The sequence below is a fragment of the Theropithecus gelada genome, chromosome 13 (assembly GCF_003255815.1).
Source record: "Theropithecus gelada isolate Dixy chromosome 13, Tgel_1.0, whole genome shotgun sequence".
Taxonomy (NCBI): Eukaryota; Metazoa; Chordata; class Mammalia; order Primates; family Cercopithecidae; genus Theropithecus; species Theropithecus gelada.
In genome coordinates this window covers 51,380,501-51,397,817 of record NC_037681.1, presented here as the reverse complement: position 1 = coordinate 51,397,817, position 17,317 = coordinate 51,380,501, and the positions used below count along the sequence as shown (strand labels likewise).

Genomic DNA, 17,317 nt, shown 5'->3' with positions numbered 1-17,317 from the left:
CCTTGTATTCCCTTACTGTCCCAGGGGTCACAATTTGGTGACTGGCAGGCCAAAGTCAGCCCATGGGCATGTTTTGTTTTGCCCAAGAGCAGGTTTAAAGCAGTGTAACCAGGCAGGTATTGTGCGGTACCTACAAGCCATCCACTCTCGCTCACATTTCTCAGTGACTCCAAGTCTGCTCATTCATGACCCCTGCTAGATACCTTGGCTCAGAGGACCTCTTGAAAATTGCTTGGCCCCGTAGCTATTTCTTATGGCTAGAGAGCTTTCTGATGGTGCCTTATGATATTTTCTAGTCCTTTACAGTGAGCTAAGGAGGGGAGAGAAGCCTGACCTTTGGAGGGAGAACTGCTCTGCTCCTGAGAAATCCAAAACTTATTTTTAGGGTTATTTTCCTCTGAGTAGTTTTCAGTGGGGTGGGCATCTGACTCGGCCTGTCTCTGTCCTGTTGGAGGCTGTTATGGCCACATTGTGGGGCCACCCTGGGAGGATTTGGCCTCCTTTCTCTCCTATTGCTGTCTCTGAGATGGCTTCAGCCTAACCCTTGCAGACCTGCCCTCTATCTGATGAGGGGACCCTGCATCCAAGATGGCTCAACTGTGCACACCAGAGACAGCGTGTTTCAGCATCCAGCTCCATCCGGCTCCATCCAGCTGAAGCCACCCTCTCTGAGTCACTTCCAGCTTTGCTCTACCTATATCCAGTCCCTCCCCTTGGACTCTCCTGGGTACTGGTTCCTGTTCTCAGTGCCTGTTCTCTTCTAATGTTGGCCTCCTGGTTATAGGCAAATTCACCCTCCTGTGCTTCCACCCAGTCCACCAAATCCTTTTTTCCTGAGTCCCCTGTGAATATTTGGCTCTCTCCCGCCTTGATCTCATGCTCCCTGGGTACCAGAGCTGGAGGATACGGAGTCTTCTCCCCAGTGACCAGCTTGCTGCTCTGGTCTCTGAATACAAACAGAAGGAGATGCAGAAATAAAGGGTGTGGCGGGACTGGGCACAGTGGCTTACGCCTGTAATCCCAGCACTTTGGGAGGCCAAGGTGGGCGGATCACGAGGTCAGGAGATGGAGACCATCCTGGCTAACACGGTGACACCCCATCTGTACTGAAAAAATACAGGCGTGGTGGTAGGCGCCTGTAGTCCCAGCTACTCGGGAGGCTGAGGCAGGAGAATGACGTGAACCTGGGAGGCGGAGCTTGCAGTGAGCCGAGATCGCACCACTGCACTCCAGCCTCTGCAACAGAGCAAGACTCTATCTTAAAGAAAAAATAAAAATAAAACAAATTAAAAAAATAAAAAATAAATAAAAGGTGTGGGTAGGACCAGCTCTCTCAGTCCTCATGTCCCCCAGCATTTGGGATGTGTTCTCCAGACAAGTGACTAGCAATCCAGGATGCCCGTCGACGTAAGGGAGTTTTGGGTTAAGTCTTTGGTGGTGGAATTTACAGGGTGTTGATAGGAAGGAAGCAGATACATCAGCATTAGAGCTCACACTTCCTGGCACATGCCTGGGAGCCAGGCCCGCTTCCCCAGTCATGCTGACTTAGACTTTCCTGGCACCTCCTTCTCGTGCTAATTTGTAAGTAAATTAATCTCCATAGAAGGTCCAAATGTGTGAGGTTTTTTTTTTTTTTTTTTTTTTTTCCTATTCCAGAAACAAAAACCGGGCTTCTGTCCATTCAGTTAATCATATTATGTTTCACTGTTGGAATTTTTAGGCAATTATAATAATTATTGGAACTTTTCGTCTTCCAGAAAGCTGGAAGCTTCTCCCAAAGTTGTAATGCATGTGGAGTGCAATTGAGATGTGGGTGGTGAGAGTGTTTACGGGCGAAGTGGTGGGGAGGAGAGAGCTGGGCAGTGGTTGCTTTTGTTGTCAGAGACTAAATGAGACAGAAATCAAATGGAAAAAGACTCCCACACTAAAGAGGGATCCGGGCTTGGTGTCCTGGCTGGCAGACCCTCCGGGGGCTCAGAGATGCCACAGCAGAGCAACTCTTAGCAGACATATTTTCTAGGCACCTGGCTGTTGAGGGAGGAGGGTGAGGAGGAAAGTGGGGAAAAGGGACAGGAGGAGGTAGAACAGAAAAGTAAACTCATCCCTGCTGAATTATGTGCTACCTCATTTGGTGTGAGAAATAGCCCTTTCTTCCTCTATTATATGTCCATTCTATCTATCAAACTATTTAAGGAGTGCCTTTCATATAATTAATACCAACCATTAAATGACAACATTGAAGGAGCAATTGCTTAATTCTGAGGAAAATTTAAATTTATTACCAGCACCCGAGATAAAAATGAATACTAAAGAGAAGGAGAGAAACCCCCACAGAAGATAAATAGAAAGCCAAGTGGGATATTGACTTGATCCTTCTCCAGTGCAGGGTAATTTGGCTTCTAAAGTGAGTTAGATCATAATAAATTAAATTTAGATTTCTGCACATCAGTTAAATAACTCCCAAGACAGAATTCCAGTGAGAGGAAGAGGTGATAATACATGGAGGAAATATTAAAATGAAGATCTTATCTAATAATCCATAATTGATGTGCAGTCCCTCGGTGAGGGAAAAGGATTTTCCAGCTCTTTCCTTTGCATGAGCCCAGGCAAGCGAAGGACTGGGTGCCCCTCCTTCCTCACTGGAACTTGTTCTATACGCTGTGGGGAATGTCTGCCACTGACAGTCTTCCTCTTCCCAGACCATCCATTCTCTGCAGGTAGGAGTTATATTAGCAGTATGAGATGGGAGCATATGGTGATATGTTAGCATTTCACTGGGGATTATGTTGCACCGTCTCCCTCTCTTGGCTGGCCCTTGGAAAAATAAAATCACTCCCTAACTGGCTGGACAACAGAAAGGCATAGGGGTAAGCAGATACTTTTGTATTTTATGACTAGCTGACAGTGGGTCTTATGGATGACTGGAACATCTGGTGATATGGAAGGAACACAGTTTTGAAATGAGAAGTCTTGGATTAGAGTCTCAGTAGTGAATTCACTTCTTTTTTTTTTTTAATGGAGTCTTACTCTGTCAAACAGGTTGGAGTACAGTGGCATGACCTCGGCTCACTTCAGCCTCTGCCTCCCCACTTCAAGCAATTCTTGTGCCTCAGCCTCCCAAGTAGCTGGGACCACAGGCACACGCCGCTACGCCTGGGTAATTTTTGTATTTTTAGTAGAGATGGGGTTTTACCGTGCTGGCCAGGCTGGTCTGAAATTTCTGGCCTCAAGTGATCTGCCAACCTCAGCCTCCCAAAGTGCTGGGATTACAGGCATGAGCCACTGCGCCTGACCTGAATTCACTGTTTATATGATTTGAAGAAGCCTCTTTGCTTCTTTGAGCCTGTTTTCATCTGTGAAGTGGTAACAGTATAACCAGCCTGGCTACTTCATAGGGGTAATAAAAACGAGATATTCAAGTGAAAATGCTTTGCAGATTATTAACAATTTTCTTGGGCCTGTTTGGTATTGACTTTCCATCATTATTCTTTTATTTCTGAAAGTTTGGTTTGGTTCTTTTTCAAATCTACCCAGCCATTTTTTGTCTTTTGTTCTTTACTAATTTTTATTCCATACTTTATTTTACTTATTTTTATTTGTATAAATTTGGGGAGTACAAGTATAGTTTTGTTACATTATACCATATTTTAAACATTTTATCTACAATTATGGCTTATTCTGTATCTAGTATTCCTGTATCCAAAGTCCTTGGAGTATCTAAATCTGTTTATAGTTTCTACTGATTCTTACACAGTAGACTTGCCTTGTCTTATCTTATAGTGACTTGTTTCCTTGTGTGTCTGGTAATTTATTATTGTATTATTGTATTATTATTGTATTATTGTAGTCTTTTGATGAGCTTTGTGGGAATTCTGGGGTCCTAAATTGGAGATGTTTTCCTCCACGTAGGACTTACATTTGCTTCTTCTGGGAGCCAGGGTACAACTGATCTGGACCACTTTGTCCCCTTCTTGGGCTTAATTTCAGAAGACTCAGGTTCAGCTTTTTTACCTTTTGGGAGCCAAGGTTTATTTTCTCAGTGACTTTTACCCTGAGGGCAGCCTCACATCTTACCTCTGCTTATCTTTCAACTACCCTACCTCTAGTTTCAGCATCCTGTATTTTTTTCCTGGCTTTACTACTCCTTTCATGTTGAAGATTTTCCTTCTAGAAAGACCAGAAGTGCATCAGAACCCTTGTAGAATCTAGTTATGGTTTAGCATGAAGAGTCCCCTGGGAGCATCTGGTTGTCCGTGGTGCTGGATAACAGAAGCTTCCAGCTAGTGGAAAGCAAGGGCACTCTGAGGGGTATCAGGTAGCCAGAGGCTGTGGTCCTGGAAGTAGAGTGGCTACATGGAGATGAGAACTCCAGGGCCCCACAGCTGCTTCAAACTGGGTCTGTTGAAAAGAGGGAAGACAGTATACACTTTGAGACAGACATCAGTTGTATGAACTTGGGCAAATCATTTATCCTCCCTGTGCCTCAGTTTCCTCATTTGAAAATTGGGGATATAGTTTCTTACTATATATTAAGTTTGTGGGGGCTAGAATTCATTTGAGGTACCCCTCACTCACTCCTTCCCTCTGAGGTTCTGATAAGGGGAGATGTGATGGTTAATTTTATATGTCAACTTGGCCAAACTACAATGTCCAGATATTTGGTCAAATATTATTCTGGCTGTTTCTGTGAAGGCGTCTTTTGGATGAGATTAACATTTACATTGGCAGACTTTGCATAAAGCAGGCTACCCTCCATAATGTGGGTAGGCCTCATCCAATCAGTTGAAGGTCTTAAAAGAACAAAACTGACCTCCCCAAGCAAGAAGGAATTCTGTCAGCAGACCACCTTAGGACTTCGACTGCAGCTGTTCCCTGGATCTCCAGGCTACTTTGAGGATTTTGGATTTGTACCTCCATCATCACATGAGCCAATTTCATAGAAATCAATCAGCCAATCAATCAATCTGTCCTCTCAATTTACGTGTAAACACACACACACACACACAATTGGTGATAATTTCTGTAGAACCCTGACCAATACAGAGGCACATACAAGAATCGGCAAACAAATGGGAAACAAATAATAATTTTATTAATTTCATGACCTGAGACAAGCAAGCTCGTCTAACCCTAAGGAAAGGCTTTGGGTAAAAGCTGAGATGGACAATGTGGAATTGCCTGAGGATGAAGTGGAGCTTCCTATATCCCCACTTCGACTCTAAACCGAGGGACCAGAACACTCAGGGTTTAGGGAGAGATGGTGGCACAGACCCCAAATCTACATATTCAAACAGCCACTTGGGTGAGATAGAAGGCTTGCTTCTAGAAGGCAAGCCTAGTGCGTGCTTTCTAGCTAGGGACAAATAGAACAGGACAACCTGCTCTACCTGGACAGTGGAAGTGCATGCTAGAGGGCTAGGCCATGGCTGTACCACACAGGAGTCCTGCCCACCAGCAAAACATGTGTGGCTCCAACTGGTGAGATTAGTTTTGCCTCCCTTAGAGAGGAGCACGAAAGGATGGAAAGAAACACTGGAAGTGTTTACAATACTCACAGCAATGCCCTAGATAGGGTTTTACATGTTCTCCTGCACTGACTGTGCCAGGCTCCACACCATATTTTATTTTCTTGGGAGATAACTCTGCCATGGAAATATGATTGGGTGGGTGAGGAGAAAAGGGTTCTCTTCCTGATAAAATATGGTGTAGAGCCTAGTGCATAATGAGTGCCCATTGAATGGCAGGCATTACCATAGGCACAGCATTTTCACAGAACAACATCTCTCCATGAAACATTGATATAAAAGGCAGCCTCTATGCTGGGCAATATCTCCCTTTTCGTAGCACACATATGGGAGAGTCTCCACCGTGTTTGAATTCCTTGATGAACCCATCTGACTTCAGTTGGTCTAGGACTCTTTGTTACCTGTTTCACACTCCTGTGTGTTAATTTTTCTGAGGTGCAAGTCTCAGTGATGGTACCACGGGTTGGAAGATCTGGGAAATATAATAGCTGCCACTAAATATTTGAAGACTATGAAAGACAAAGATAAGACTAGTACCAAATGGCCATGGGGGCATAACCAGATCCAAAAGGGAGATATTACCAGGAGACAGATTCTTGATCAATATAAGAAGGACATATCTAGAAGTTACAGTTCTTCAAGGTTGGAGTAGGCTATTTGGTACCTCTGTGTCACTGACTGAACCCAGGAGGGATGTCCATGGGGCAGTGGCATGTTATGCTGAAGCTTCCAACATTGGATGAATAGATGCATGATATCATCTTTAAATAAGAAGTTACATCACTGTTTTCTACTCTGACCTTCTTCTACGTTAACCCAGCAGCACATCCCCACCTTCCTGCAGGAATCCAGCTGCAGAATACCTCCTTTTTTGGCCCTGGCTGTTAGTAATAAGCTCACTGCTGGGAGCAGGAGGGTTTCTCAGCAAGGCGAGTGAAGAGTAGAGGGGCTGATGGTGAAGGGTGTGCAGACATCCTTTGAAGGAGGAATAGCCCGAAGCAAAGAAAGAAGTCGGCTGAGGAAAATGACAGGAAATGCACAGATAGTGAGTCTTTGAAGATGGTCCAAGAAAATGGCACTGAGGCTGTGATAAGGCTGTGCTGCCTAATGGCAAAGAGCATGCAAGCTGGAGCCGGCTGCCGGGGTTCTAATCCCAGCTCCAGCACTGACAAGCTGTGTGATATCGGGCACAGGACTTGGGACCTGTTATTTCTGTGCCTACATACCCGTAATTGTGGAAAGGTAACATTGGAACCTATTATTGTGAATATTAAATATAAATGGTTATGACACATAGTAAGTACTCTTCCTGGGTGTTAGCTGATTTATTACAGGGTAAATTTGAGACGTTCTCTTCAGGATCAGACACAGGTCATGGTAGGATAGAAGCTGTATCAAAGGGATAAAGAGTTTCTCATTTTCAAGGTGAAAAAGAAGACAACTGGGACAGTAAGAGAGAACTACTAGTACCAAGCTCAGGAAAGAAGGGAGAGAGACAAAAGCATGAGTGGGAATGTAGAACAGCTTTAAATCCTAACAGAAGGGAGGGATACCAGGATTTCAGAGCCAGATAATCTGCTTGAAGTGAGAGGGAGAAAAACAGTCCCAGGGAAGGAAGGAGAAAAGGAAATTCAAGATTTCTCCTTGAAGCATGGTGGGAGGAGAGAAATTAAGCAACTTAACGGATGTGCCATCAAGCTTTAGTTTTTGATGCCAGATTGTTTAAGCAATGGTCTTGGCCAGGGGTTTGGCAGACTTAATGAGACAGTTTCTATTGAAAAGATTATGTCTTAGTCTTTCTGTGCCTGGTTTATTTCACTTAGCATAATATACATCCGTGTTGTCACAAATCACAGAATTTCCTGCTCCTTTAAGGCTGAATAATGATCTCGCTTATATGTGAAGCCTAAAAAAAGTCAAACTCAGAGAAGTAGAGAGTAGAATGATGGTTACCAGAGGCTGGGGGAGATATTGGTCAAAGAGTACAAAGTCAGTTAGACAGGAGGAATAACTATAGTTAGTAATAATAGTATATTGCATATTTCAAAATAGCCAGAATAGAGACTTTTAAGTGTTCTCACCATAAATAAATATTTAAGGAAATAAAAATGTTAGTTAGCCGGATTCGATCATTCCACAATGTCTACATGTAACAAAATATCACATTGTACCCCATAAATATGTACAGGTATTATTTGTTAATTAAAAATAAAACTTTAAACAAGATAATGTTTGTGTTTTCTGTTTGTGGCATCATACTTTTGAAACACATTCCCTCTAGATTGAATACATTCAGGTCAGAAGTGAAGCGGGGGCTTGCTTGGGTTCCATGGGTGCTGTTGAGGGCCCCACAGGAGTGGACCCAGTTCTGAGTGGAACCCTTTGGGAGCTCCTGGGTGTTTGTTCTTGTTTTCCAGGGACGTATCACTTCCTGCACCAGGGAAGTGTGGGAAGGTGAACATGTGTGTTCAGAAGCTTTCACGGATATTCGTATGAGCCAGGAAATGGAATTCACAGTATAGATACAATGTACTGCAAAGGCCCCATGCAGAGTCAGGGAGGAGGCTGGTGTCCTGGGATGGTGCGGCCAGAACACCCCACACTGTGCCCTCCTGTGGCACTTTGGAAGCTGGATGTGGGGACTCATGAATGGAAGAGCCTGGAAGTCAACTCTCAGGGTCTTTCTCTGCCCATGGACCCTTAGTAGAGGAGATGCTTCTTCTTCTGGTTTCTGTCTTTGGTGTTGGGAGGTTTAAATCAGTGGTTCCATCACCTAACAGCTGGTGACCTTGGATCAGCCACCTAACCTCTCTAAACTGATCCCGCCCTGCACAAATAGGGGTTGGGTGAGGATTCTGTGATGATACACGTGCAAGCTGCTTTATAAAATGTAAAGTGCTATTGAAATAGTGATATTTTATTTTATTTATTTTTTATGTAGTGGTATTATTTTAAACACACCTTCACCATTATTTAATACATTCAGATATTGTTGTAGAAAAGCCCAGCTCCCAGTATGGGCTGTTCTCCCTCAGGGGGTCTCAGTGCAGCAAACTATGACTGCGCTTTGTGCATGTGACAATCTGAGGGGAATAGGCCCCTCCGAGGACACCTTCCATGACTTCTTTCAATTTCTCATGCCAGCCTGGCTGCTGCTCTGGCTTGCTAGGGGCCAGAATTCCAGAGTTCCAAAATTCTGGAGAGCTCACAGCGCATGGTGCTCCCAGAAGGCACTGCAGCCAGGGATGCTGGGATGTTCAGCTGCCCCGTAGGGAAACCAGCAACCTCGGGCCCTCTTGGGCCCATGCCTCTATCTGGTATGAATAGAGAGTAGAGGTGGGGTAAGGCCAAGAGGTCAGTTGCGCCCACCCTTCCTGGTGTTGTCATGCGTGCCTGCCCCTCCACCTGCCTCTCCAGCACAAGGAGGCAATGACCCACTAGGCACCCAGCAAGGCCCCAGTTCCAGTGTCCCTTCCCACCTGGCTACACGGCTGAGGCCACTTCCCAGACTCACTGGGTATCCAGCAAGGCCCCAGTTCCAGTGTCCCTTCCCACCTGGCTTCACGGCTGGGGCCACTTCCCAGACTCACTGGGTATCCAGCAAGGCCCCAGTTCCAGTGTCCCTTCCCACCTGGCTTCACGGCTGAGGCCACTTCCCAGACTCACTGGGTATCCAGCAAGGCCCCAGTTCCAGTGTCCCTTCCCACCTGGCTACACGGCTGAGGCCACTTCCCAGACTCACTAGGCACCCAGCAAAGCCCCAGTTCCAGTGTCCCTTCCCACCTGGCTACACGGCTGAGGCCACTTCCCCGCTGGTCTCCTTGTCCTCCACGTGTGGCCAGAGACGTTTTCTCCATGACCTGCTTCAGGCAGACTCAGCTACATTCTGGAGTTTTCTTTCACTCACGTCCTCTTTGCATTCTGGAGTTTTCTTTGCATTCATGTCCTCCACATTCTGGCCTCGCCATTCCTGAACTAGCCATTCCCTGAACAGATTTTTTTTTCTCTGGGCCTTCCTGCCTGTGATGGTTCATTTTATTTGTCAATTTGACTGGGCCACAGGGTGCCCAGGCATTTGGTCAAACGTTATTCTGGGTGTGTCTGTGAGGGTGTTTCTGGATGAGATTAACATTTGAATCAGTAGACTGAAGAAAGCAGATTGCCCTGCCCAGTGTTGGTGGCCCCGTCCAATTCAGTGAAGGCCTGAATAGAACAAAAGGCTAAGAGGCAATTCCTCCTGCCAATGTCTTTGAGCTGCGACATGGCTTTTCCTGTGTTCAGACCCCACTGGAAACATCAGCACTTTCTGGATCTCCAGTATGAGCACCACAGATCCTGGGACTTGTCAGCCTCCATAATCACATAAGCCAATTCCTATTTATAATAAAATTTTTTCTGTGTCAACTTAAACTATATATATATAACATCATAGAGAAATATGCAGTGGCCAGGTATGGCGGTCCCTGTAATCCCAACATTTTGGGAGGCCAAGGTGGAAGGATTGCTTGAAGTTAGGAGCGTGAGACTGGCCAGGGCAACATAGTGAGACACCATCTCCACAAAAAATAAAACGTAAAGAAAATGAGCTGGGCATGGTGGTGCACACTTGTGGTCCCAGCTACTTGGCAGCTGAGGTAGGAGGATCTCTGGAGCCCAGGTGTTTGAGGCTGCAGTAAGCTATGGTTGAGCCACTGTACTCCAGCCTGGGTGACAGAGTGAGACCCCATCTCTAAAAAAAGAAACATTAGGCAATTTCATCCTTGTGTGTGAATGTCATAGGATGTACTGACACAAACCTAGATGGTAGAGCCTACCACACACCTAGGCTGTAAGGTATAGCCTGTTGTTCCTAGGCTATCGTACAAATTTGTACAGCTGTTCCTGTACTGAATACTGTAGACATTTGTAACACAATGGTAAGTATGTGTGTATCTAAACATATCAAAACAGAAAAGGTATAGCGAACATACAGTATTATAATCGTATGGGACCACTGTCATATATGCTGTCTGTCATTGACTGAAAGGTTGTTATGCGTATGTGGCTATATACATATGCACATGTGCGTGCGCGCGCACACACACACACACACACACACACACACACACCATTGGTTCTGCTTGTCTAGAGGACCCTGACTAATATACTGCCTTTTATCTGGCTTTTTGCTACATACTTATTTCCCCTCTCTATCCTCCCTTAAGCAAAGTAAGATCCCTACTCATCCTTCAAGATCTAACTCATTTGACACCTGACTCAAGAAGCTGTCCCCAGTTCCCCTCACTCCTCTGCTCTCACAGCCTTGTCATCGCGCTCATGTAATTGAACTCACTTTGCGGTGTGTTGCAGGCATCTCCATGTGTGTCTCTCTGCAATGCAATCCCCTCGAGAGCAGAGGCCTTCCAGCTCCACATTGCTCCTCCCCAGCTCGGAGCACTGTCAGGGCTCACAACTTATTTAGAAAATTGCGATGAATTAAATTGGAAGCAAGCCAGTGGGAGACAGTTCTATGGCCCTTCCCATGAGGATGGGATTTCAAGGTCACCGTGGGTGATGTTCCAAGCAGAGATGATAGCTATCAGGCTGTGACATTGCCAAGCACAGGCTGGGGGTTTCACACCCCCACCGATTTCCTCTGGAATGTTATGTAGCCACAGTATCACAGGACATTAATGAAATCAATTATTGGATAAAAATCTCTGGTCTCCAAAGCTTCATTTTATGCTATTAGCAGGAGAATGCTGTTTTAAAAGGAGATAACAGAGAGAGAGAGAGATCAATTACTGGATAAGCTCACCATGGTGCCCCAGATGAACATGGACACTGGCCAGCAGCCCCTCTTACCTGCCACATGGACCAAGCCCCTGCACTGCTGTCTGTGGATCCTGCCCTGGGCCACCCTGTTCAGGTTTCCCAAGTGCAGGAGGTGCATTCTACTCAGTAATGGGATGTGCAGCTCTCAGCTCAGTGCCCTTAGTACCCAGGCAGCTTGAGACACTTGCACGGCCACCGGGGTCAGTAACACATGAATGAGCACCCCACCCTCGGGGACAGTGTCAGCCCCAGGACACCAACCCTCATGTTCCAGATCAGAACCTGATCAGCGCATTCTTCCTGGAAACACAGAGTCTTATGTTTTAAGAACTTGGAAGGTCTCAGCTGTTTTAGATACAGACCAGCTCCTCCCCAGGGCTGAGAGTGCTAACATGCATTGGGAAGTGACCACCAAATCTAGGTGTCCAGCTTCTCAAGGCCTTGAAGTCCACACCTCCTGCTGGCTATGTGGACAGTCTCTGTTGGCTGTGGAGCTGGTGTGGGCAGGGAAGACCCACACTAGGCAGCCTGGGCTGTGGCTGGGAGGCATTCCTTTGCCTCCTCTGCTGGAGGGGCCCAAGAAACTGAGCTCTGCTTTGAGCTCTGTCACTTTCCACCTGTGTGACCTCAGACAAGCCAGTGAACCTTATGGAACTTCATCTTCCCTACTCAGTTCAGAGGGTTTTGGTGAAGATGAAACGAGATCATGAATACAGAAGCCACCTTACACATTCTAAGGTGCTCTCCATGTACAGTGAGGGTTATTACTCACTACCCCATTGATGCTTCTTAAAAATACCAGATTCCTGGGTAGGAGGAAGAAAGGAACAGATAGGGTGGCGGTGAGTAGCACACCACTGTAGATGGAACTCCTCCTTCCTTCCCATCACTGCCTCTTCTACAGCCAAGGAGGAATGACAGTCATTCATGAAACTGTGCCAGCCGTGGGGCCAGCACTTTCATACCAGGTATTCTCAAATTGCCCTGGAGAGATGTCCTCTGGGGTTGCGATACTAGAATTCAAGTTCCAGTTCTGCCATTTCCTAACTGTGGGATCTTGGGCAAGGTCCTTACCTCTCCAGGCTGTTATCTCATCTGTATAATAAGGGGATGCACAGTATCCCTCTCATAGAATTGCTCTGAGAACTACATGAAGTAATGTGAGTCAAGATCCTGGAACAGCACCCAGTATATAGAAGTGCTCAGAAAATGGTGGCAGCCATTGTTGTCATCGTTCTGTTTTTATTGTTGCTGATGGTTTGTTGCTGTTCTGCCTCTGACCCCATCTTTGAGCCAGACCTTGCCACTATAAGCCTGGTCTCTGGGGTTGGGTACTGATAAGCCGACCGGGGCTAGTGGAGGACAGGGAGCCATTCTCACAGACTTCCCATTCGTGTTGCACAGCCTTCAGACGCTGACTGGGATGACCTGTGGGACCAGTTTGATGAGCGGCGGTATCTGAATGCCAAAAAGTGGCGCGTTGGTGACGACCCCTATAAGCTGTATGCTTTCAACCAGCGGGAGAGTGAGCGGATCTCCAGCAATCGGGCCATCCCGGACACTCGCCATCTGAGGTACCTCCTCCTTCTCCCACTCTGTTACCCCCGCAGTCAAGAGATCAACAGCAGGTTTGATTTGGGGCCTACTGTGTGCAGCGCCCAGTGCTAAGAACTGGGTTGGACCACCTGCTGCTGGTTGGACACTAAAGGGATTTGGATTTGGTGATTGACCCTGTCTTTGCTGCCTATTGCTTACTGCTGAGAGCCATCCCAAACCCTCCAATTCCCACCAGGAGGTTGGGGGGCAGGGGTGGCCTCTTTCACTTTAACCTGCTCCTCACCCTAGGGATCATCTGACACGAACCCGTAGAGCACCAAAAACACTACAGCCAAGGCCTGTTTTTCCCTGGCAGATTCCCACACCCAGGCCTGGGTTCCAAAGTAGGGGAAGGCAGGATGATCGGACCCTGGGGCAGGTAGGTGGGCGGTGTCTTCTGTGACTGGGAGAGAGCCTTCCTGTGCCAGCCCTTGGACATTTTGCCATGTGAGAAGAGGAGCCAGCTTGCCATTGGTTCTTCTGTCTGCCTGCAGAGGGGCTCGTTCACACAGCTCCATCCTGCCAGCCTTTAGTCAGGCCATACCTTCAGTAGGTTGCAGAGATCAGGCCTGGAGCTACATAGAAAGCTTTGTTTCCCAACGAGAAGAGGCTTTGTGAAGACTTTCTGCCTCACGACCAACCCTTTTTAGAGTCATAGCAGCCCTTATGCACCCTGGTGAGACCTGGTAATCAGGTTCAATCTCAATCCCAGCTCCTCCACTCACGGGCTTCTGGCCTCCAAACTGGGGGCCCAGAAATGCCAAAGGCCTGTGTTGGCCTTTCTTGTCTGCTGCAGGAACTTGACTTTGCATCAGCCTTAAATAGCAGACTGGCATGCTGAGAGGCTGTGGTGCTGGTGTTAGCTTCTTAGTCTCTTATATTTGTCTGGGTCCATGGGTACTCACATTGTGGAAATGGGTTTATGAGCAGAAGAGCAAGAATTTTCATGACTTATGAGGCTGATTCCTCTGGCAGTTCTTAAGTTGGTACCCTGTGAAGGCTGGCGGACTCCATGTCCCCATCTAGGTTGCACTACTCAGAAACCTTGTCTTCTACAGCATGTATGCTTTGGAGTGACTCAGCCAGTCCTTGTTAATCACTATCATTGCCAAAAGCAGCTGAAGTCTTGGTTTCCCTATGAATATAGCAAGGGGGGTGAACTAGATGATATTATAGCTTCTTCTAACTCTGACTTTCTGTGAATTTAACTCTCCCCTCGAGGGACCCATGAGACTCTGCCTTAGCAGCAGTTCCTGGCAGTCCCCTACTGCCAGAGACCCAGGGCGTGGGCTATACCTGCTTACTCCCTTCTGCTGGCCTGAAAGCGTCTGAAAGTCAGAGTCTTGTATTATTCCTGTTTAAATTCCTGGGCACTTGTCCTACTCCTTGGCATCTGAGAGAATTTTATTTAAATATTAGGTTATTGTATTTCCCCGAGCAGAAACTGCATGTAGGAGAGATGGGAAGAGGGAGCAGACAGGAGACAGGAGCCTGAGAAGCTCCACTGGGTCTTAGGCAGGTGGACCCTTGTCCTGAGTCCAGAGGCCAGGGCTTTCTTGAGGGACAAACGGAGGTCTCCTAGCCAGGAAAGTTGCTGGCGCATCTGGATGACAGCCCCCTGAGAGACACCTGTGACTGCTCCCACCTGCAGAGAGAAGGCAACAAGTAATTCACTGAGTAGGCAGGTACTTGGGGATACTCTGAACAGGACTAGTTTCTGCACTTTCCTTCTTCTACCATTTAGAGGCAGAAACTAACATTTTGCAAGAGCTGGGCATATGTGGTGGTAGGTGATGAAGAACTGAGCCTGTTTCCAAGGAGCCCAGCTCACGATGTCCAGTTCCAGGCTTTGCACCTAGCCCAGTATGTTCCATCTGTTAAGAACGTGTGATCTGCTGGGATTACAGCAAGAAGGGAAGAGAGGATTTAGACAGAATTTAGACTCCCTTTGGGAAGACACAAAGGGAAAGTATATCAGCCATATATCTGCCTTAGGGCACCAGCCTTGCCCTGTGGGAGCTGGGATTGTGTAACTCAGAGAATTTCAGGCTTAAAGAGCTTACTCTGAATGTGCATGAAAAGGAAAGGTCAGGCGATTGAGAATGAGGGCAAGCACATGGGACCAGCAGCCATCTAGGGGTATAGATCACCTACTATGTGCAAATCTCCAGGCTAGCACTGTGAGGGGCCACCAGTTGGATCAGCCATCTCCAAGCCAAGTTTAGTCACCATACTGGTGTCACCCTTGTAGTGATGAGAGCTCCAAAGACTGCCAGCAAAACCCTGTTTTCTTCTTTCAACTGGGCCCTTCTGTCTACAGGATCTCCCACTTTCAGCTCTTGGTTCTCAGGGAAACCTTGACTGTAGGTTGGAGTCATCAGCTATGTCTCTTAATCCTTCTGTGATTCCAGTCTCCCCATTGTGTCCCAGTTTCATCCTGATGCAATTCCTGGAGTTTGCCTGGCCTTTTGGGCCCTGTCTGCTTCAGATCTGACCAGCTGATGCTGCTGGTGACCTGTGTTCTGGGGACCAGGGATTCTCTGCAGCACTACTGACATTTGGGGGTAGATAATACTTTGTCGCAGAGTGTCCTATGCATTGTAGGTTGTTTAGCAGCATCCCTGGTTTCTACCTACTAGATGCCAGTAGCGCACTCCCTAAGTTGTGACAACCAACTATGTATCCAGACTTTGCCATAGACATCCCCTTGGGGACGAAATTGCAGTGAAGATCTCTGCTGTAAATCCAGCCCTGCTTTTTACCTAAGTTCTCAAAAATGAAATGTAAACATGTATTATCAACCCCATCACCAGCAACAGGACAAGGCCAAGCCTTCTTTGTAAAAGCAGAGTTGAATGGAAGGCAGGCAGTAACAGCCCAGGGGCTAAGGATACTGATCCTGGGATCAGATTGCCCTGTTTACAGTCCTGGTTGTGCTGCTGACTAGGAGTAAACTTAAAGTTGCCTAGCTTCTCTGTACCTCAGTTTCCTCTTTTGGAAAATAGGGGTAAAAATCACAATAATGATCCTACCTAATTCAGTTTTTATAAAAAGCAAATAAAATATATATAAAGTATTTACCTACCTAATAGTAAATATTTTTCAAATTCTAGTTGTTGCTATTATTACAGGGTATGTGGGCAGGCTGATACTGAAGGGCCAGGAATGGAAGGAGAGGTCTCTGCCAGAAAACTCAAGATGATCAGGCAAGAGACGCAACTAAACCCCCAAAGTGAGCACACATCTATACCCCGAGTACCAGGAAAGAGCATTAAGATCACTAAGTTGTCATGGATGGTGAGGGTGGCAGAGGAGGACAGAGGTGGGTTTCAAGGTCAGGTTCAATTCCAGAGAAATGGGAGTGAGTGGTGTCAAATCCCCGTGAGTGTGGGGTGCTGGTCCTTAGCATCTGTCATAGCATTTCTCAATCCAGGATTCTTACGAGAATTACCTGGGGTGCTTTCTTTCAGTGCTGATACCCAGACTCCAACCAGCTGAAGTACCTCTTTTCTAAGCTCCCCAGCCAGGGTTAAGAACTACTACTCTAGGTAAGCACTTCTTAAACTTAAATAGGCAAACAAAGAACCCCTCTGAGGATCTTGTTAAAATCTGATTTAGTACATCTGAGATGGGGCCTGAGCGTCCGCATTTCTAACAAGCTCCCAGGTCATACCAACCCCGCTGGTCCATGAATCACACTTTGAATAGCAGGGACTTAGAACAACCATTCTCAAATTCTGGTTCCCCAAACCAGCAGGCCACCAGCATCAGCATCACTTGGGAACTTGTTAGAAACACAAACTCTTAGGTTTCACCCAGAACTAGGGGTTCAGAAACTCTGGGGGTGGAGTGTAGCGATCTGAACTGATTGCGTCTCGGCAAGAGCTACAGGTGATTCTAATGCTGGCTCGAGTTTAGAAACCACAGAGCACCAGCTTGTACCTGTGGCTTATTTTTGTAACCCAGGTGAAGTTCATAGGTGGGATTGGTGCAGCCAAAAGGCTGAGGGTCTGAGTAGAGAGTAGAGGCCCTGGAATAAGGCCACCACCTCCCCACACACTACAGCCCTCTCCATTTCTCCACTGACATGACTTCTGTCTCTGGCCCTGCAGAGACGTTGGCCTCTCTGGTTCCTTCTTGCCTCTCCCTCCTTTCCCAGTTCCTTCATTCACAGGCTCCATGTCCTGCCATCCTCCTAGCAATTGGCGTCACCTCTACCGAGAAGCTCCTATAGTGGGGTCACTCCTGGCCCCATCGCCATTGGCCCACTCTGGACTTCTGGTTCCTTGAGGACATCCAATCACATTGATACAGTCTTTGCCCCTGCTGGGCCTCCTTTGTGTTCCCATCATGCCTTGCAGCTAAGGTCCTACTGATATCAG

At 46.9% G+C, this 17,317-nt stretch overlaps 1 protein-coding gene across 6 annotated transcripts in view; it reads left to right on the top strand.

Moving 5' to 3' along the window:
* GALNT14 (polypeptide N-acetylgalactosaminyltransferase 14) overlaps positions 1–17,317 on the top strand; it is a 228,590-nt gene that overhangs the window by 133,176 nt on the left and 78,097 nt on the right. For 5 of the 6 annotated variants that reach the window (XM_025354781.1, XM_025354777.1, XM_025354780.1 and 2 more), the window contains one exon: positions 12,744–12,913. The exons of the other annotated variant lie outside the window; for it this stretch is intronic. In XM_025354781.1, coding sequence (XP_025210566.1) covers positions 12,744–12,913 — 170 coding nt within the window. The remainder of the gene's footprint in view (positions 1–12,743; positions 12,914–17,317) is intronic. 6 annotated transcript variants of the gene reach the window in all.